The 19,413-nt window shown below is 43.7% G+C and overlaps 1 protein-coding gene across 1 annotated transcript in view; it reads right to left on the bottom strand.

The window, feature by feature from the left end:
• The window catches only part of vwf (von Willebrand factor), a 20,029-nt gene extending 1,064 nt beyond the window's left edge, over nucleotides 1-18,965 (bottom strand). Inside the window, exons 1-49 of the mRNA XM_086208922.1 lie at nucleotides 18,827-18,965; nucleotides 18,589-18,640; nucleotides 18,111-18,257; nucleotides 17,542-17,644; nucleotides 17,243-17,451; nucleotides 16,889-17,010; nucleotides 16,325-16,544; nucleotides 16,129-16,251; nucleotides 15,931-16,042; nucleotides 15,807-15,853; nucleotides 15,588-15,724; nucleotides 15,368-15,506; nucleotides 15,001-15,101; nucleotides 14,721-14,916; nucleotides 14,427-14,642; nucleotides 13,983-14,229; nucleotides 13,803-13,897; nucleotides 13,316-13,467; nucleotides 13,138-13,241; nucleotides 12,911-13,049; nucleotides 12,659-12,793; nucleotides 11,778-11,924; nucleotides 11,543-11,683; nucleotides 11,243-11,341; nucleotides 10,988-11,144; nucleotides 10,543-10,710; nucleotides 10,317-10,452; nucleotides 9,915-10,221; nucleotides 8,717-9,803; nucleotides 8,530-8,634; nucleotides 7,086-7,229; nucleotides 6,872-7,015; nucleotides 5,980-6,138; nucleotides 5,846-5,892; nucleotides 5,568-5,745; nucleotides 5,123-5,364; nucleotides 4,855-5,044; nucleotides 4,406-4,747; nucleotides 4,079-4,317; nucleotides 3,799-3,901; nucleotides 3,610-3,681; nucleotides 2,698-2,802; nucleotides 2,387-2,592; nucleotides 2,162-2,311; nucleotides 1,957-2,073; nucleotides 1,028-1,208; nucleotides 701-741; nucleotides 506-622; nucleotides 182-280 (exon numbers count right to left, since the gene is read on the bottom strand). Of these exons, the coding sequence (XP_086065048.1) occupies nucleotides 182-280; nucleotides 506-622; nucleotides 701-741; nucleotides 1,028-1,208; nucleotides 1,957-2,073; nucleotides 2,162-2,311; nucleotides 2,387-2,592; nucleotides 2,698-2,802; nucleotides 3,610-3,681; nucleotides 3,799-3,901; nucleotides 4,079-4,317; nucleotides 4,406-4,747; nucleotides 4,855-5,044; nucleotides 5,123-5,364; nucleotides 5,568-5,745; nucleotides 5,846-5,892; nucleotides 5,980-6,138; nucleotides 6,872-7,015; nucleotides 7,086-7,229; nucleotides 8,530-8,634; nucleotides 8,717-9,803; nucleotides 9,915-10,221; nucleotides 10,317-10,452; nucleotides 10,543-10,710; nucleotides 10,988-11,144; nucleotides 11,243-11,341; nucleotides 11,543-11,683; nucleotides 11,778-11,924; nucleotides 12,659-12,793; nucleotides 12,911-13,049; nucleotides 13,138-13,241; nucleotides 13,316-13,467; nucleotides 13,803-13,897; nucleotides 13,983-14,229; nucleotides 14,427-14,642; nucleotides 14,721-14,916; nucleotides 15,001-15,101; nucleotides 15,368-15,506; nucleotides 15,588-15,724; nucleotides 15,807-15,853; nucleotides 15,931-16,042; nucleotides 16,129-16,251; nucleotides 16,325-16,544; nucleotides 16,889-17,010; nucleotides 17,243-17,451; nucleotides 17,542-17,644; nucleotides 18,111-18,257; nucleotides 18,589-18,640; nucleotides 18,827-18,832 (8,025 nt within the window). The 5' untranslated portion in view covers nucleotides 18,833-18,965. The remainder of the gene's footprint in view (nucleotides 1-181; nucleotides 281-505; nucleotides 623-700; nucleotides 742-1,027; nucleotides 1,209-1,956; nucleotides 2,074-2,161; nucleotides 2,312-2,386; nucleotides 2,593-2,697; nucleotides 2,803-3,609; nucleotides 3,682-3,798; nucleotides 3,902-4,078; nucleotides 4,318-4,405; nucleotides 4,748-4,854; nucleotides 5,045-5,122; nucleotides 5,365-5,567; nucleotides 5,746-5,845; nucleotides 5,893-5,979; nucleotides 6,139-6,871; nucleotides 7,016-7,085; nucleotides 7,230-8,529; nucleotides 8,635-8,716; nucleotides 9,804-9,914; nucleotides 10,222-10,316; nucleotides 10,453-10,542; nucleotides 10,711-10,987; nucleotides 11,145-11,242; nucleotides 11,342-11,542; nucleotides 11,684-11,777; nucleotides 11,925-12,658; nucleotides 12,794-12,910; nucleotides 13,050-13,137; nucleotides 13,242-13,315; nucleotides 13,468-13,802; nucleotides 13,898-13,982; nucleotides 14,230-14,426; nucleotides 14,643-14,720; nucleotides 14,917-15,000; nucleotides 15,102-15,367; nucleotides 15,507-15,587; nucleotides 15,725-15,806; nucleotides 15,854-15,930; nucleotides 16,043-16,128; nucleotides 16,252-16,324; nucleotides 16,545-16,888; nucleotides 17,011-17,242; nucleotides 17,452-17,541; nucleotides 17,645-18,110; nucleotides 18,258-18,588; nucleotides 18,641-18,826) is intronic.
• Nucleotides 18,966-19,413: the final 448 nt, after the last annotated feature.

The following is a 19,413-nucleotide window of genomic DNA, read 5'->3' as shown; positions in this document are numbered from 1 at the left end:
GATGTCCACTAATTTCCCAGTTCAAACCTCACTTGGAAAAAGAAGTGTAGTGCATCATATCTCATAGTATTGTGTCGTATTATATTTCACAAGGTATCGTGTGTCATATAAGTTACAAAGGTTTACACTTGTAAGAGTGCGTCTACATTCTGTGTGTGACAGGGGTCAATAGAGGTCGTACCTCCAGACTGATCATCTTTCCATCAGGCCTTTGCACAAAGCAGGTAGAGGCAACACAGCGTCCACAGCAAGTATCTTCCTCCTTCTGCTGAGTGTAACCCTGAAAACATTGTCGTGCACAGTAGTTTACATAGGAACAAAGGACAATACAACCTCAAGATTTTGTAAAGAACAAAAAGCACAATTCACTTATGACCTGTCTGAATAAAGTGAATTATGGAAAATTATATGGCTGCACATTTGTGATGTCAGTCATCAGAAGATTAGAGAATCACTGGAGAAGAAGGAAATTTAAGTTGATAGTGAGGATGAGGATGATGGTTACCATTGGACAAATGGAACAGCTGATTCTCCTGCAGGACAGCCTGTAATTCTTCACTGCACCCTCCTCTACCTGACAGCGACAGTGTGTGCATACGTCCATCATCAGCGTCTCCCCTGCCTTAACACAGAGACATGACAGCAGTGTTCAGAGAGGTCTAACTGAAAGGGCAACAGCCTAATAGTTGAAACTACTTACTCCTATCAGAGTGTGATTGTACACGCAGGCGTCCACAGGAGCTGTGGAGGGAAAAGTAAGTTGGTTAATTAAAAACAGATCACCATCCAGGCTATGCCAGTGCATGTAAAAAAAGAACTGCAAGTTGAGTGAAAGCAATATGATAGAGCCCCTGCTGGAGAAACAGTGCAACTGCCTTGATGTGTCACCTCAAGGCAAATAGAGCTGGTTCTTTCTCAAGGAATATTGGTCAATCACATACTATGCTTCCTTGTGATCCAAATTTTTTTTTTTTTACCTTTTTCAATTAATGATTAAATCAATATGTAAATATGCACGTGTGTTTACCGCAACGGCAGCGAGGGCAGCAGTCCTGCATTTCGCATCGTAACTCAGTTCCAAGTGGGCAGGATGGAGGATCCATGTTAGGGCAGCTGACATTTGTCACAGAGATGAACACCTCCTCTTTCACTTTCAAACACCGATTCAACACACATTTATCATGTGGAGACTGCCAAACCTCGTCCACCTGTAAACACACGCACGCACGCACACACACACATGCACACGCACACACACGCAGAGATAAAAAAAAGAGCATAGTGACGGTTATTTGAAGACATTAAGAGTAAGATTTATGAAAAAATCACTCCTGTGAAGAGGAGGACCTACGGCAAAGACGTTACAGCTCCCAAATTACATGTAGAGTACAAATTTGCCACAATTGTAGGGGCCTTGTTTTGTACAGGTCACATTAAAACTTACCAGGGTGGAGAATTTAGCCACTTTCAACAGAAGAACTGCTTGCTGATTACAACGTGAATGAGATATTTGACTCTGATGGTCGTCTCCAATTGGAAACCATCCATTGAGGAAGTATGTAAGACTTCAGAATGAGAAGTACATATTCGACACAAGCCTGTCTCTTTAGGATTGAATAATATTTTCAGACATTGATAATAACAATTTGAGCATTTCAATAATCTCTTTTGGTGGATTTGAATAGTTGCCCCATACGCCAGCTGCAGTTATTATGGGTTTCTATCATCTTTCCATAAAAGAAAGACAAAGGTACTCCTCATGGAAAAATACACCTTATTAGGTACTCTGCTCACCTCCGCTTTAACCCGTATAAGCCCTGTATGTTCTGAAGAATTTAACTGTGAAACAGAAATTTTGGTCCTCTATCTTATTTTGATTAAAATGATATAGTGCCCAGGAATTCTCTTCAAACAACAGAAAAGGCGATGCGAGATGTACAAGTGCTGTACACGTACATGTCTGAGGACTCCTCCAGTCATCGTGTCCCCTCGCATGACCATCTCCCCCTCCACACAGCTGGTCGGTGAGCACTTCCCACAGCATTCTCCTTGTATAGGAGTGTATGTCGAGCCCTTTGACGTAAAGCATATTTAAACATTATGACCCACAATCCTGAATGAGTATTTTTTGGTGTGTATCATGAGTGAGGGGGTGTCCCACCAAGGGGCAGGTCTGTTCGCAGACAGGCGGAGTACACTGAGCAATGTGCAGCTTGGTGTCCTTGTCTTGCAGTTGGGTGCAGCTACACTTCTCACATCCCGCATTCCATTCGCTCCCCACCTGATGAACCACACCACCAACCACACACACCTGGAGAGACATGGCAATATATTATCTACATTTAATATGAGTGTGGAACAAATACAAACGCACACAATTACTCACCTTGTCTGGTAGGCAGACGATCTCTGTGCAGCCACAGTCGTTAGTGTAGGAGGACGTCATGAAGCCAGCGGGGCAGGTGCGGGTGGAATTCTGACAGTTGCACACACATTCAAACTCATCGCAGCACTTTGTCTTTGTGACTGACAGTTGGCGATGTGCAGCACACACTGGGCGAGTTTGATGAACACAACCTTCCTTTTTGCAAACTGAGACAAAAAGAGAACTTGATCACAAGGATGTGTGTTGTGTTTAATGTCCGCACCTGGGTCAAGCAGAGCTAAGACATCAGAGAGAACATTTAAATGTCCTACCGCACTCGTGTACAGGCTGACACTCTCCAGGGTTTTTCAAAACCACGACCTGACCATCCTCACAGTGGGGCACATCAGGTGGGTCACAATTCACCAGATCACACACTGTAAACAGAGAGACACTGAGTTACAGAGGAGCAACTGGAGAAAACTGTTAAGGTGATATTGTAACAACTTTTAAACCTTGAGTATATTTAGAAAAAAATAGCTTTATTGCTATTTTGGGGCAAGAAGAAACAGAGTGTAACTCAGAAGAGGGCAGAAAAACCTAAAAAGGGTCAAAGAGAGGGTTATCAGTTAGGCAGTTAGCATTTGAATATAAAGGTAAGTGAGTTTGTCTTTCTGATTACAAAAGAACACCAACTCTGTACCAGTATCATGCAAAAGATGGCATGCACCTCCGTAGATATATAAACTGTGTTGTTGGGATTGTCCTCAATTCCAAAAGGTTAACATAAAAGTTACGCATGGCAAAAGATACATAACAATAATGCTACATAATTTTGTTATTTACATATTAGAGTTCAACCATTAGTTGGAGCTGACAGGAGGTTTTACAAAAAGGGATCATGCCTGATGCCTGTGTAGCTTCATGCTCTTATGAATACTTAAAAAGTCATTATAAAATCAAGAATATGACATTGTATAATCAGAGGTAATTTAAAAGAAAGTTAACTTTATATAGACAGCTTTTTTGGTAAGATATAAACATGATGTTGATTACAGTGTCCACATGAAATCTGATTTATTATAAAAGCTACCTCAAGATATAAGTGCTTCTTAATTTTCACATTATAAAAGAGTAACTTTTGAAATGGAAAGTTTTAAAGATCATATATGAACTAATGCATTTTTAAAAAGATGTTATATTGGCCTTTAAAAATCCACTCTCAGTAGACCTCATATACATACCACATTCATACTCTGGGCAGCACTTGGATTCTCTCTTTTTATTCAAGGTTTCACAGGGCCCACACACTGGAGCTGCACACACATGCAGAAATTTGATTAATAAAAAAGGTCTTGAGTCTAAACTCACAACACAATACTTGCAATATCTTTTACTGGTTTCGCTATAAAATAAATTAACAAGCTGCTTGCCTTTGACATCATTGCAGGGCCGCGCGGTGCAGTTGATGCGTTGTTGGTCCAAACATATACAGATCAAACACGGGTTCTCACTTGGTACCCAACTCTGCATGTACTGTGGAACAAGAAGGAAGTTCCATTACCACACCACTAGAGGGCAGTCCAAACACACTTTAGAGAGGAGCCCATAGATGACAGCTCTAGCTAATCCTATTAGCATTTATTTCTGTCATTAAGAAGCTGATTTATTTTTTGCATCAATCGAACACACATGCTGTCACGCGTGTCTCACCTTATATGTTTTTCCCTGATGGTCGACACACTGTTGGCATGCCTCTGGTGCTATGCACTTTCCATGATGCATAATTGTCCCTCCAGCACAGAAACAGCCTTCAGTAGGTGTGTCCATACAGGCTGACTTGTTACCCCTGGCAACCGACCAGTCGCCTCGCAATGTCTCTATAGTTCCACAGTCCTCTACACACCCTGTCCGACATGCCTCATACACCATGTTGACAGGACAATTTAATGCTACAACACAGAAGATAAGATTTAGTCTTGGAGTTCGCATTAAAGTCTGCAAACCTGCAGATGTTCTGCATATCAGAAATGGACTTACGACAGAGGTGGAGGTTTCTCCAGTCAACACACACCCCTCTTTGTCTACAGAGGCGTGCATAGGCAGAAATGAGCTCACACACATCTGACTCTTCACATGCCTGCTCCTCACACTTGGCCAGGAACACCTGAACAGGTATGTGTTCATGACATGGTTCAAACACCTCAGAGCGTAGGGCCTGGCATCCCATGGATGCTCCAGATACACACACTGCGCTCTGTTTTGGCATGCACATGCTGCCAAATCTACCCATTGTCCAGTCTGAAATGAAGCCTGCCTGGTCAGAGGTTGAACTGCCGTTACGCAAAGACAGAATGTTAACCGTCTCCTCACCACAGGCACCTAGAAGAGAGATCCCACATGATGAGCATATGACAAAAATGAGTGTGGTTGAAGAAAAAAAATGAGAATCTATTTTATAACAAAGAAGAAGTCTGTGTCTAAGTTACCGCAGAGTCCAGCAGTTTGGCCATTGGTGGTGGAACTGAGTAATGAGATGGTAAACTCGCTGCTTTGAGGAGTGAAACTCAGGACATAGCCATGATCAGATTTGAGCTGCAGCATCACTCCTCCGAAACGCACCAGCTCCAGGCCAGCAAACCGCCACGGCAGTACAAGCTCTTCCTGATCAAACATCGCCTGCTCACACAAACAAACAAACATGCAGTTGGTAAAAAATCACTGACTCTCTCTCAAATGCACAGACACACAGCTTACCGTCATATCATCTTTTAGCAGTAGTTTATGGGGTCCATGTGTCACCTCCATGGCTTTCATGCACACGTCGTTGTAATTCATGGAGTCCTGACAAGGTCCACTGTGGAGTTTGACCTCTGACCCTTCACTGACACCTCTGCTGACAGTGAGAATTGTGTAGGAACACGAACCCTCTCTGTCCAGCCTCAGCGCCAAGCCGTCAAATCGCACCACATGATTGGTGGAGCTGCCCATACAAATGCCTGTCAACACACACACACACACAAACACACATACACAGAGGCAGGAAAGGGAGAGCAAGGAACATGTGATCCATTAATTATCAGTATAAATAGGCTGGAATGCTACCACTCAGTTTCAGAAGCCCACATGGGAAATTATGTGCGTTTAACATAGATGGATGAAATGTGATGTAATGAACATGTGATCCTCTTGGAGTACATACAAGGGCATTCCCAATGGCAGCCACAGGCCTCCTGCACTTTGACAGGCGACACATTGTTTCTGCAGGCTGGCGGTTCCAATTTGTCACAGCTGACTTTGTGGTTCAGGACTGTTGTGACCCCGTTGGGATGGCATGTCAGAGAGTAGCACCCATTCTCTAGCACCCATGACTCTCCAGGCTGAAGCAAACATATACAAAGATTCATAATTCATTGCCAAGAAAAGCTGTAATTTCTGCTCTGCTGTTACAGCATAACTAACTCATAACCCATAACTCACTTTTCTCTCATTTCCACTATCGTCAACACACACTCCAGGTGGAGCAGCTGAGGACAAGAACAAATAGTCCTCATTAACAATCATTATCACAGAAATTATAAATCATCGTCATGACGGTGGGTTAGGGTAAGTACCTCTGCATATTCTCTCTGTGTAACTGTGGTCCAATTTCAGCAAAATCGGTAACTGATCCATGCTGCTCAAGTGTAGGGCGTTGTCTTGTTTGTGATCAAGAATGCTGAGCTCATTCTTGTCATAGTCTTGTCCCACTCCAATGGGGAACACTGACACACCTGAGGGCAGAGATGCTAATCAGCGACAGACTACAAAGACAGAGCATAACTGAGGCTAGAACATGCTGGCGACATTTTTAAGCATCCCATGCAGGCGAAAGATTGTCTGTACATCCTGTTTTTTTTTTTAACCGGATATTTCTGGAGCGTCTTGAGGGAATTTCTTCAAATTTGGCTAAAATGACCATTTGGGTTTTCACGGTTAACTCAACAAGATTTTGTTGGTCAAAGCTCACTGACAGCTCACATTTGGGGCATATCTTAGGCATGCCTTGAGGAAATTACCTCATATATAACACAAATATCTGCTGGGACTCCAGAATGACCTGAAAATTGTCAGTGGTCAAAGTTCAAAACCACCTCAGGTGTGTATATCTGTCCCCTTCTCGTTAAAGTGATGTCTCTGTAATGCCTTGACGGAAATTTGGCCAAAATGTCCACAGAGGCTGAAGGATGGATTTAAAATTTTGATGGTCAAAGGTCATTGTCATTGCCACCTCACATAAACACCATATCTCTGGAAGGCCTCACAGTAATTTCTCCAGTTTTTCTCATAAGTCTTGAGAATATCCTATGCAGACTTGACAACTATGGGCATCCACTCATAGTTTGACACCAAGCTTGCCACAAACATCCACTGGGATTTCAGGATCAACTGAAAGGTTTCTCATGGGTAAAGTGCAGAGTCACCTAACATACATACCTCTGGAATGCCCTTAGGCACTTTACTTACCTGCGGCCAATGCCTCATTAGCTGCTTCTTGAACATTATCAGCTGACTTATCAGTCACCAGCATCACTACAGCTTTGGGTACACCAACTCTCCCACCACTGATGGAAGAGATGGCTGTCTGCACTGCAAACCTAAGTGCAGAGCCTGCAGAGAGACAGAACAGTGAACATACATGTGTATTGTGTTCGTGTGTGTTTGTTCACATCACCACTACCCAGTGCAGGGGCAGCTGTGGTCCGTTTTGGTATGGTGTCCACCAGTTTCAAGAGATGTGATTGGCTCTGTTCCTCTTTCCAGGTGAGTTCGGCTGTGCAGGTGTCTCCACACTGAACCACGCTGACTTGAGTGCCATTCTGACCTGCACATAAGAAGTATGTTTGAACAGCCCAGTACACTGAGTTATTAACCCTAGAACGCTGATGTTAAAATTAGTAACACCATCACTAACATTGGGTATACTTTAACCAATACAATATTCCTGATTAAATATAGTTTCATCAAAATATATTGAAGTACAATACTGTATGCCTAATTGAAGTACTCTTCTTTAATTTCCCGATATGCAATGTCACATAAAATTAAAAAAAGGTTCCATAAAATGACATGATAAGAATCGTGTGGGTGAAAATCTCCTGACGCTAGTGTTCTAGGGTTAAAGTAAACCAAAAAAGAAATCTTGCAATCCTTAAAGATTTACGTTAAATTCAAATTGAAACATTCATTCATTGTCTTCCGCTTAGTCCTTTCTGTCAAGGGTCGCGGGGGGGCTGGAGCCTATCCCAGTGGCTACGAGCGAGAGGAGGGGTTCACCCTGGACAGGTCACCAGTCCATCGCAGGGCCAACATACAGAGACGAACAACCATTCACACTCACACCTACGGTCAATTTAGAGTATCAATCAGCCTCGTCCCCAAATTGCATGTCTTTGGACAGTGCGAGGAAGCCGGAGTACCAGAGAGAACCCACACAGGAACAGGGAGAACATGCAAACTCCACACAGAAAGATCCCGTGCCCAAGCCGGAACTCACACCCGCAACCTTCTTGCTGTGAGGCCACAGTGCTGACCACTGCACCACCGTGCAACCCAAATTGAAACACATACGACCAAAAAACAGAAGAATTCAGCCAGAGATGAGGTTTCAAGATTCCTGTTAATTTAAGTAGAATAGAAATATGTCAAATGTCCGTGGCACTAGAAAGGGAATTAGGATCCTTTTGCTATGGGGCACATAGTTTACAAACTGTTTTTTTTTCATTATTCTATACAAGAGCTTCTGGAACGTATGAGCAAATTTGGAAAATAATGTTTCATGATGCATCAACACAAATAATATTTTGGTAGGTTTGAACTGCTCCATCATTAAGAGGGCTAGAATGTGACTGGAAAAGTTGTCTTGCTCTGTAAAGTCTGGTTTTTGTTGGCACACCACCCCAACCTGCCCTCTGGTGTGGAGTTTCTCACAGCTGAAACCACCACATGACACCTGTTATTGTTGTACCAGGGAATTAGCGAGTCTATTATAAAAAAAGGATCCTAATTGATTTACCCTTTGTATTTTAACACATTACATGAAACTACTGTGGATTATTGTTGTTACTTCATGTGAGTTTCTCTTTGAAAACATAATAATACGTCAGGGGCCGGGCCACACCCACCCATGTCAGCTTCAGTGATGAAATCTTTCACGAACGTCTTCATGTCCTCAAACTGCTCTCCAGCCCTCAACAGGAACAGCACATCTACAGGCTTCTTACAAGGCACTAGGCAAAGATTTAAAACCATATTAATTGAAGTGTAAATTCCTGGGGAGCTAAGTGACTCAAGTGAAGGTGTCTTGTGTACCTGAGTGTGGCAGGCCGGAGAGTGGTGGATGGACCAGGGAAGGCAGCGTGGGGAAGCGGGGCGTCAGTGTGGTGTGTGTGATATTGACGACATAGTCAACCAAGGTTTCTAGCGTGGTGTAGTCTTGAACTATCACTGGAGGGCGGGGGTGGCTGAACACAGTCAAGTCAGTTTCATGTATTTTTTTTCCAACCCCGATAGGATACACAAATGTATTGACGTCTGTAGAGGGTGGTCGTGTCACTGTATCAGTGGGCGGGTTCTCCGTCACAAGGAAGACCAGCCGAGGTGGGATGGGGCCGGGTGATGGTTTGACTGTGGTCATTTCTTGAATGGTTGTAGAAACAGCTGAACCTGTGTTGGTCTTATTTCCGCCCCTCCAACGAATCTCCCTCAGTTGTTTCAGTAGCAGCAGGGTGTTCCTTTTTGTCAGCTCCCATCGATGGATCTCCACAGTCACCACTACTGAGTATTGGATCACAGTGACGCGAATGACCTCCTCCTTTTCTGTTAGCTTTGAAATCACTTTTTCCAGGAACATGAGAGACTTGTTAAAATTGCTCACCCCGACTGACTCGGAGCCTTCAATGATGAATGTCACATCTTTGGTTGGAGAGGGAGAAGATGGTAAAGTGGTGAGTGTAGGCAAGCCAGTGGGTGAGGCTGAAGTGGGAGCTCTTGAGGGGGGCTTTGTGGGGCTGGGCACCTCAGGATCCAGCCCCAGTGTACAGAGGTAATCTGTCAGTTCCAACATACGATCAGGCAGCTCCTCTGGGCTGCTGAGCACATAGACCCTGTTATCTGGGTTAGCCTTGACAATTTCATTTATCTGCCCCATGTTTACTCCTGGACCAAGTGCTACCGTCAGTGTGGTGATGACTTTCTTGTGGAGCATCTTGATAAGTGCACGCACAGAGCGAGGGTTGGAACTAGCAGTCAAGATGATGGCAACACGGCCAGCATGCTCACGTTTGTTCTTGTCGTAAATGTTGAAAGCCAGATACTTGACAGCCTGATCCAAGAAAGCTGCATCACCTCCTACATAATGCAGGTCATGCACAGTCCTCTTAAACAGCCACTTCTGAACCTACATGCAAACAGAATAATAAGGAAAATACACATTTACTGTAACATTCTGTTTTATGGAGTTAGGAAAGTCCCTTATACAGTATATATCCCATATTATAGGTTTTTCTACCTGCAGGTCATATGTTTTGACTCCAGAGTGGTAAAGAAGCACTGTGGCTCGAGTGTGAGCCGAGCCCATGCGGAATCGTTCAACCACTCCAAGTATAAAGTCTTTGGTTTTCTGAAATTCATCACTGCTAAGAGCTGCTGAACCATCCAATAGGAAAGCAAGATCCATGGCCCGGTCACACGTGTCCTCTGGCATCAGGGTAGTGAAAGGCAGGGTTGTGAAGGGGGCGGAAGAAGTTGGTGTGGGAGTCGTGAATGTGGTCAACGAAGTGCAGTCTTCACAACTCAAGATGTTGTTGTCACAGTGACTTCAAAAACAAACACATTTGTAAGAACCAAATTGCAAAACCCTAATTTTTGACTTTTTACTAAATGAAAAAATAGTGCGCGTAGCTAGTATTACCATATCTTGCAGTGCTCACGGTCGTTGCGGTTAAGAATGACTTTGTTGCCATGGGAGATTCTCTCACCCTCATGGATGCACACCTGACACTGAGAGGGATCGACACAACGCATGGCCACTTCATCCAACAACTGGCCTGTGACAGACAAGGGTGACAGTTAAATTCATGCAATCAAATCTACATTGTATTTCGATACTGTATGTATGAAGCAAATTCTGTTGGTACCTGGGGGACAGTCAGCATGACAGCCTTCCACACATTGGAGGGAACAGTGGAGGGGATCTGGGTGCTGGCAGGTGATGGGACAGGCAGGACCACAAGCATTATACCTCCACTGGCATAACTCCTCCCTTGTGCCAGGGGTTTTTTGATTCAGTGCCTCGCAACTCATGGCTGTTGAAACAAAACGTTCAAGTTAGCTACTTCACCGAGCTTGGCTCCTGCATTTGATCATAGTTACACAGAAATGTTTTAGGAAACTGGGTTTCCTAATGAGTACCATTAGGAGAATTTCAGGTCATCAAACAAACAATATATAAAATCTTGAGTGAGAGACATTAGGAATTCATGGTAAATTTGCATTAACCCTTGTTACTAATGGCAGTATGTCTATATGAAAGGCCACACATGAAAACAAGCTTTATTTCACTGAGACATTCATTATACTCACGGCAAAGCTCATTGGATCTCCAGTTAACGTATAAACCCTTTTCTGAACAGGCCTGTGCGTAGGCTGCGATGACATCACAAAAACATGCACAGTCGCCCACTGATGGACAGGAACATGCTGCCTCCACACACATTTCCACATATGGCTCACTATCCACCTAAAGACACCAGTGGGAGAACATGAATGCCTTCGATTAAATCCAAAATGACGCCTCTGACATTGTGGGATATCCGCAGTGTGAATAATTATACTCACCCGGATGTTGCATTCTTTAAAGATGGGACCTGAGAGCACATGGCACGACTGTTCCACTGTTACCAGTTTGAGAATATTATTGTTGCAGGGGGTAGGCAGCTATAGGCACAAGCATATATACAGTGCAGTGCAAGCGTGTCAGTCTCTATGTAATGTACTTCTTCTACCGTGTTTTTGCACCAATCGGTAAAAAATATAAGGAGCTACATCTTTGTAGAAAGCAGTTCCAGAGAAAACTGCGAACTTTTTTGACAAATAAAAACAATATGATAGAAGTGGGCTGTCAGTCTAAGACTGTACCTCTGTTACATCAGCACAGCTGGGAGCCACCTTCCAGGAGTTCCCAAAGTGGTAGGCGTCAACCTCCAGTTGGTTGTTACTGCTCATGAGGTCGTTGTTAATGTTCCCATCAAAGTTACCACACAGACCACAAACCCGGCCCTGCATACAAACCAACATGTTAACATAAAGCAATGGGACTGAAACAAAACAGGCTCCATCAGCATATTATAATGCATTTATAATGAATTAGTACCCTGTATGAGGCTGAGATGTGGACCAGGAGCTGGGTTCCCTTGTCCCAACTTAGAGAAATGTGTTTCCCCAGCAGCAGCATGTAGAACTGACCCGATCTGACAATCTCGACCTGTGAGGTCTGTGGCACTGGCTTCTTCATTCTCACCTGCCGTAACGAAAGACCATCAGATATACGTGTGATTCTCAACAGTGCCTGTTGTCCATCCATCCAGCCATTTCTTCTGCTGATCCTGTTAAGGGCGGGGGGTGGGGCTGGAGCCTATCCCAGCGGCTTTTGGGCGAGAGGTGGGGTTCACCCTGGACAAGTCCCCATTCCATCACAGGGCCAACACATATAGACAGACAACCATTCACACTCATAGCCACACCTACGGCCAATTTAGAGTATCAATCAGCCTCGTCCCCTCTTGATGTCTTTGGACTGTGGGAGGAAGCTGGAGTACCAGAGAGAACCCACACAGGAACAGGGAGAACATGGAGACTCCACACAGAAAGATCCTGTGCCCGGGCCGGGACTCAAACCCAGAACCTTCTTGCTGTGAGGCGACAGTGCTAACCACTGCACCACTACGTTGCCTAATCTGAAGTCATTAATTTCAAATCCAGACAGGTGGTTTTATAAAAGCAAATAGACATGAAATATATAATGGTGATATGAAAATGGTAAAATATATAATATAAATATAAAAATGTAAATGGTAAAATATATATTGATGCATCAACTTTTAATAGTGTCTAATGAAATGCACAAATTGCAGTTCTGAATCATTTGGTACACTCCTGCACACAATTATTAGTATGCATTATGTATCGTATAATGCAAAGGGTTAGCATGTATATGGTAGTTAATATGGACATGCATGCATTTGGTTGTGTTACCTCTCCATCTTGCATTATTATTAACCCTCCCTGGTAGAAGACCATGACAGCTTTTGAACAGCGATGTCCCACAGTTCCACAGGCCTCATTTTCCACAAGCACACGGAACGAACCATCCTCACCATTGCACATATCCTATTAATTAATGGTGTGTGTGTGTGTGTGTGGGGGGGGGGGGGATAAAAAAAGAACAAGGAATTAAGTATTTATTATTTCAGTATTGTTTTTCTATTCTGAATCTCTGTCTCATACCTGGACCAGGACATACTGGCAGAAGCCAGGGAAGGAGTACTTCAGGCCATCAAAAGTGATGTAATGCCCCTCCCCCACCGTGCGACACACACCATCGCAGGCCTTCTCTGTGCAGCGCCACTTTCTGTTTTCACACACACTGTTAAAGAGAAAGCATGGTAAGCAAAAACAGTGCAGGATTTCCCCTTTATGATGATTCATGTACTGTATGGAAACAATCTGTTTACCAGGTGTTGCAGTCCACAGATATGCTCTGGCCTGATGTATAAGGCTTTTTGTTATGGTAACAAGGACACTGTTCCGGTGCGATGCAGTCTCTGAGGTGGCGTACCTGTAATCAATCAGCTAATCAATCAGCATGTTGCTCTCCCACCGCCCCTCACACCCAGACAAAACAGCACCTACTGTGCCAGGCGGACAAAGGCAGCCGGGGATGCAGGCAAGACTGATACAGGGAAGATCCAGGTTCTCGCAGACTCTAGCACACTCCAGGCCTTTCTCCCCAGCATTACATTCTGCTCTAATGAGAGGAGGGGAGCACTGGACTGAGCGCCGCTCTGCACGCAGAAAGACAAATATATCTTTGAGTGGAGGTAGTTGGTTGTTTGCTTTTTAAGAATGCAAAATCTTTGGCAAGATGTTCACTTTATATTTTGTGTGAAACGTAAAACTGTTCTTCCTAATCTGTGTTTTAAATGTGCGTAAAATTTGCTAAAAGTGAACAAAATGAGCTAAATATTGAGAGTATCGATAATCATTCATCTTCACCAAGATCCATCTAATAGTTTTTGCTCATGCCTTCTAACAAAGACATGATCGTTGGTGATCATCTAACCTTCTTGGAGGAGGTAAAACCAGAAAGGTGTAGGAACTCTAGTCACTGCATTATTACCTCTGGATGGTGCCAGGTTATCGTCATAGAAGAGATCAGACAGTGATGGGCTCCTTTCTTGTGAGCTACAACGCATGGAGCCATTCTCACAGTAGCTAAAAACACACACAAAAACATGAAGCTGCATCAGTGACAGATTATAGCCAGTAGGTTTCTTGATGTGCATGAATAGAGACTGACCAAATGCTGTTTTGATCAGCGTAGACATCATTAGGCTGGTAGAGCTGTCCGTCGTGCAGGCAGGTGCACAGGTCAGCTGTCACACACTCTCCAGATTCGCTCAGGTACTTGCCAGTGGAGCAAAAGCAGCCCTCTTCACACACCCTCTCGCCTTTGCAGCCGGCCTCAGTTCCAGAGAGAGAGCGGCACGTCCGCTCACACACACTCCCACAGGCCTCATACACCTGTCCACCGGTGCACTCCATCTCTGACATCAGAACACAGAAAGTTAACCTTCACTTTGTGCTTTTCACCTGTTAAAAACACTTAAATTAGAAGAATTATAGATGCTCTAGTTTCCTAAAATTTAGACTTTGGCTCTCTACAAGACAACTGCCTAAAAAAACTGAAGAAATACAAGTGTGTTTGAATGATCAGCTGTTCTGGTAACAGTGTGAGATTCACCGCAGAGTGACGGAGACCTCCAGTTGAGCAGCACGCCTCTGGCAGCACAGGTAGCAGCATAGGACGCCAGAGCAGAACAGAGACACTTCTCGCCATCCACACATGCACAAACATCATAACGACAGAACCGCAGGAAGGGAGCCGGGTTCACCAGGAAGTGGCATGGGCTGAACACCTCCGATATCATCACTGAACACCCCTCTTCTGCGAAACCCACTATAAAGGGGTAGATTGAACGTTGGTGGGTATTCATGTGGTGATATTTGTATGCAGCATGTCTGTCTAGGTGGTTACCTCTCTTAGGATTAACAGAACATGGGTCAGTCTTGTGTTTGTTACTGGTTATGCAGTCTCCATTAATTGCCCAGGACTGGCCGAATGCCTGAGGACCCACTTCAACCAGTCCAGAACTGGTCAAGAAATCATCACCTTGGTTACTGTTGTAGTTACCACATAGACCACATGTCTGTCCTGCCCATTGTGGTCCCAGCTAAGGAGGAGGAGGAAAAATTTAAAAAGTTGCCAAGCTATTCACAAAAGATGCATTAAACCCAAAAATAATCCATTATTCCACCTTCAACAGCACTCGTCCCCTCCCATCCCAGTCAAGACGAAAGTCTTTTTCAAACTTGACAAACACGGACGACTGGACAGATCTCAGGATATGCAGGTGACCTGAACAAGTTCACACATGACAAACAAGACCATTCAAATGTACTTTTAACTTGATTTGATAGTTGTTCCAATATGTACCAATGTTGTATCGATAGTAAATTCCACAGATTTTAAAAATTTCAATCAAAAAACGTTTTTTTTAATAGACTGGTTGTGGTATAAGCTTGTGTGTGAAGTGTTGATACTACTCGAATTACTTATTGAAAGTATAGTCCTGTATATAAGAGAGAAACTAAATGGAGATCCACTCCATCAAAATTACCTACCATGATGCATTGGGGTCTGGATGTCCATGCCGTTGACAGAGACCACCCCTCCATGCTTCAGCTTCACTGTCATGTCCTCCAGAGCGGGAAGGCTGAGTGTCACTGAGCGTGTGCACACAGCATCCTGATCGTCTGCGCACTGAAACATTTTACCAACCGACAGTTAAAATAACGACCAGCCAGTATGGGAGGGACAGAAGAGTTAAAGCCTTCTCATTACCTGAACATTCTCAATAATGACCGAGAACTCTTTATTTGTGCAATCACTTGCCAGTAGATACTGACAAAGTCCAGTGAAGGTGAAGAACTTGTTGTCAAAAGTCTTGAAGTGAGACTGGCCCACCACCAGACACTCACCTGCAGCACAAACAAAGGTCGTCACACAAAAGCAACCCTTTTAATTTGAGTTGAGTCTGTCTGATTGTGGCCTCTCTCTCACCGGGGCAGCCTTCATTAGTACATTCCCAGGAACCCTGACGACACACACTGCAGAGAAGAGAAAAAAAGAACATTTAGCAATGTAGCATTGTGCAGCGTACTCCACCCCTTTGCTTGTCAGTCACCAGGTGTTGCAGTCCTGAGAGATGGAGGATCCTGGAGGGAAATGTCGTCCCATGTGCGCACAGGAACATTGAGATACCTCCACACAGCGATCACCATCCAAAACTTTACCCACTAAAACACACACACACACACATACACATGAGGTTTCAATATATAGAAACAGATGGGTAAAATAAGGTGGATGAGTGGGAGTTTACCAGGGCATGTGCAGCCATCCACACACTCCTCCTTGCAGACCTCCTGGATGTTGAGACTGTGGCAAGTCGTAGAGCAGGACTTGGTGCATTCACTGTACAGCATCCCAATTGGACATCTGGGGACTGGACACACACGTTAGGATTATTATCAATGCAACTTCATATCCTGCTATGACTATTTCATAGACAAACTTACAGCACTGACTCTCCTCCTGCCAGCCGTGTAAAAGGACCCCATGGGCCTGACATGTTCTTGCGTACTCCAGCAGGATTGGACAGTAACAATCTTCGGACTTGCCATGGTCACAGTGGCAAGCCTCCTCCTGACACAGCCACAGAAATGCCTCAGGAGCAACGGCATGGGCACAGTGCAGGAACGCACCGGATGTCTGTAACACGCTACAGCTGGACAGAATCTGTTGAGAAACAGAGACATATGCAGATCAATACAAAAAGAGATGAACTAAAAATCAAGTTTAGTGTCAGCTTGTTCCTAAAACTGAGTATCTTTAAATGTAGTCTGGTTGTGGGTATTTGATTAGAATATTTTTGGTATATCAGTGTTGAAATATACATTCAAAAATTAGCATAATCGTGATTTTTGAGAAAAAACAAACAAGTGGGTATATTTGATCTGCACAGTTAAAATTAAATCCTCTCAATGCGCAGCCAGTTTGATTCTTTGATGCTTAAATATTTACGTTGAATGTTAGATGTAATTCACGTAATGTGTGCGTGTGCTCGTGTGTGCGTGTCTCACCTCTGGTGTTTCTTTTGTTCTGTTGCAGGATCGGCTGGGATTTGAGACACGACGGCATATTTGATCAGCCCCCCTCACAGCCCACGAATTTGCAAAATCATAACTATCGTCTGTAAGGAATCCTGGAATCAAACACAAACAAACACACTGAGAGATTACTCCTTAATCTCATCCTACCACTGCCCTATCTTTTGCTTACCTAGAACTTGTTATCTTTTCCTGTACTGGCTTGCTACTCTTCCTGTTTCTCAGTGCTGGTGACTTCAATCATTTCCTAAATTCCGGTAATAGGGAACTCTCCCTTGTTTCACTTCTAAACGTTCACATGCAGGCTTTTGACTCAATCTGACATACCTTCTTGAGCTGTGTATTCATCAGTTGTCAAAGAATTGAAGTTGCCACAGAGACCACAGGTGGTGTTGGCCTGTTTTTTGGTCAGCATCAGAGCAATGTTAGCTGCATTATCAATGGTGACAGTGAAGCCAAATTCCTCACTCCAGAGTTTATAGAACCCCAGTTCCAACCCAGCAAACACACCATGGGATGCATAGGGAAGAGACAGTCTAAACAAAAGGAGAAGAAAACATTAAGTGTGCTTTTCCAATCATAAAACCACATTTCATGATTTTTCCATGGAAACAACATTCAGTTACAGTTTTTCTCCTTGTGAGAGGTGGCCATCTACAGACAGGTGCAGCTCAAAGACTTCCCCCAGAAAAAGAGTGACTCCAGTTCTTTTGCCGCTGACCAAATCACCTGCAGATCCAAAACCACACAATTTTTACCAACTTGCAATGCGAAAGAACAAACTAGAACAGAATTATTGTCCTCAAGGAGGAATTTGGATGCTGCACACAAAAAAGTACTTCCACTATTATGGACTACAAATACCACATCATATTCCTTTACGGTTTTCCTGAGATATCATGCTAATGAGAATTGGATATAGGAACATGTATGGATTGACTGTATGAGAACACAATGAATCACAATGAAAACATGCAAAGAGGCCACAGCAAATGAACACAAATTCAACATATTGCAAATTGCGCATAACCGATAAAAGATCTTGTAGCTATTGCACAACCTCTTCAGCTTCAAGCAATGATATTTTAAATTATAAATGAGGGAAGCACAAATGAGTTTTGGAGTGCATTTGAAGTATTAAATAGAGTACAAATCAGTGAGTGTTTCCTTTACGAATTGTTTGAGTGTGACTCACCCAGCAGTGTGAAGGAATGATATTTGCAGTCCCCAGCCAGCAGGTAGCTGCAGTCTCCTGGAAACTCGTACAAAACCCCATCAAATGTGTGGACGTGGTGTCGTCCGAAAAGACTGCATCTCCCTGTATGGCTACCTGCTACACAAACTGGACACACACACACACACACACACACACACACACACACACACACACACACACACACACACACCTTGCATGTTACCAACCTACGGAGCATTGGGTCTTATACATGACACGTGCACAAGCCTGTTCTTGAATGTTATAGGATTTTCTCATTCTGCAATTTAGTCTTAGGGACAGGAAGCAAGGCTATACTCTAACTACTTGCTCCTAACATCTATTATGTACCTCCAGTAACTTTAATTCCTAGGTGAGCCTGAGCGATTGACAATCTTATAGTAAGTAAGAACAACAGTCACTTAGTTCAAAAATTATCCAGCCATCACTTGACACTCACCTGTCAGATGCAGCAGAATCCAAATTTTGCTCAAATATCTCCCTGCATAAATCTGAAATATATACACACACACACACACACACACACACACACACACATACACACAGGCACAGATACACACACAAACGCACACACAATCGATGCATTCCTCTGCGATCATCAATTAATTATCATTTCCACGACCGTATCTCATGAAAGTGTAATATAAGCTCCTTCTTCCAACTCTAAATAGTCATACCTCCATGGCTCAAAACTCAGATGATCCACAAAGCTGCAACAAATAAAGAATCCAGATGTTTTCGGACCTCACATGTTGGTACAGTGTGGTGGTCAAACGCAGGCTGACGTAAAAGTCACCCACAGACCCTCAACGGTACTTAAAGTTCTGTTTTATAGCAAAGGAAGTCCTCCCACCCAGTTCTCTTTAAACCCCTCCCCTTACCAGCTTATGTCAAGAAGTACCAAATATCTGTCCACAGCTTAGTGCCTGCAGATTGACACCATCAAACACTCTCAGCAAGACAATACCAGGATGTGCCCACTGATCGCCTGGCTGAGTGATTAGTCTGCCCGTATGAACCTGTATCAGTGCCAACCCAAACAGTTTCTCTGAAAAACACACTGGCTGTAGATAGCTCATGCAATAACAGCTCCTTAGTCTTGCCACATGCAAAAACATATGACTCATCAGCGCCACAATTACACAAATGTAAACACACACACACACACACACATACATAAGCACACGCACAGACACAACGAATAAGAACATTCATCAGTCTCAGTTGCAAAGACAGAGGAGGCAAGTGTCTAAACACATCAGTG

This window comes from Aulostomus chinensis, chromosome 7 (assembly GCF_037954235.1).
Source record: "Aulostomus chinensis isolate RoL2024-O1b breed Wild chromosome 7, RoL_Achi_v1.0, whole genome shotgun sequence".
Lineage (NCBI taxonomy): Eukaryota > Metazoa > Chordata > Actinopteri > Syngnathiformes > Aulostomidae > Aulostomus > Aulostomus chinensis.
The sequence above is the reverse complement of the archived record's forward strand: the minus strand, read 5'-3'. Positions and strand labels throughout refer to the sequence as shown.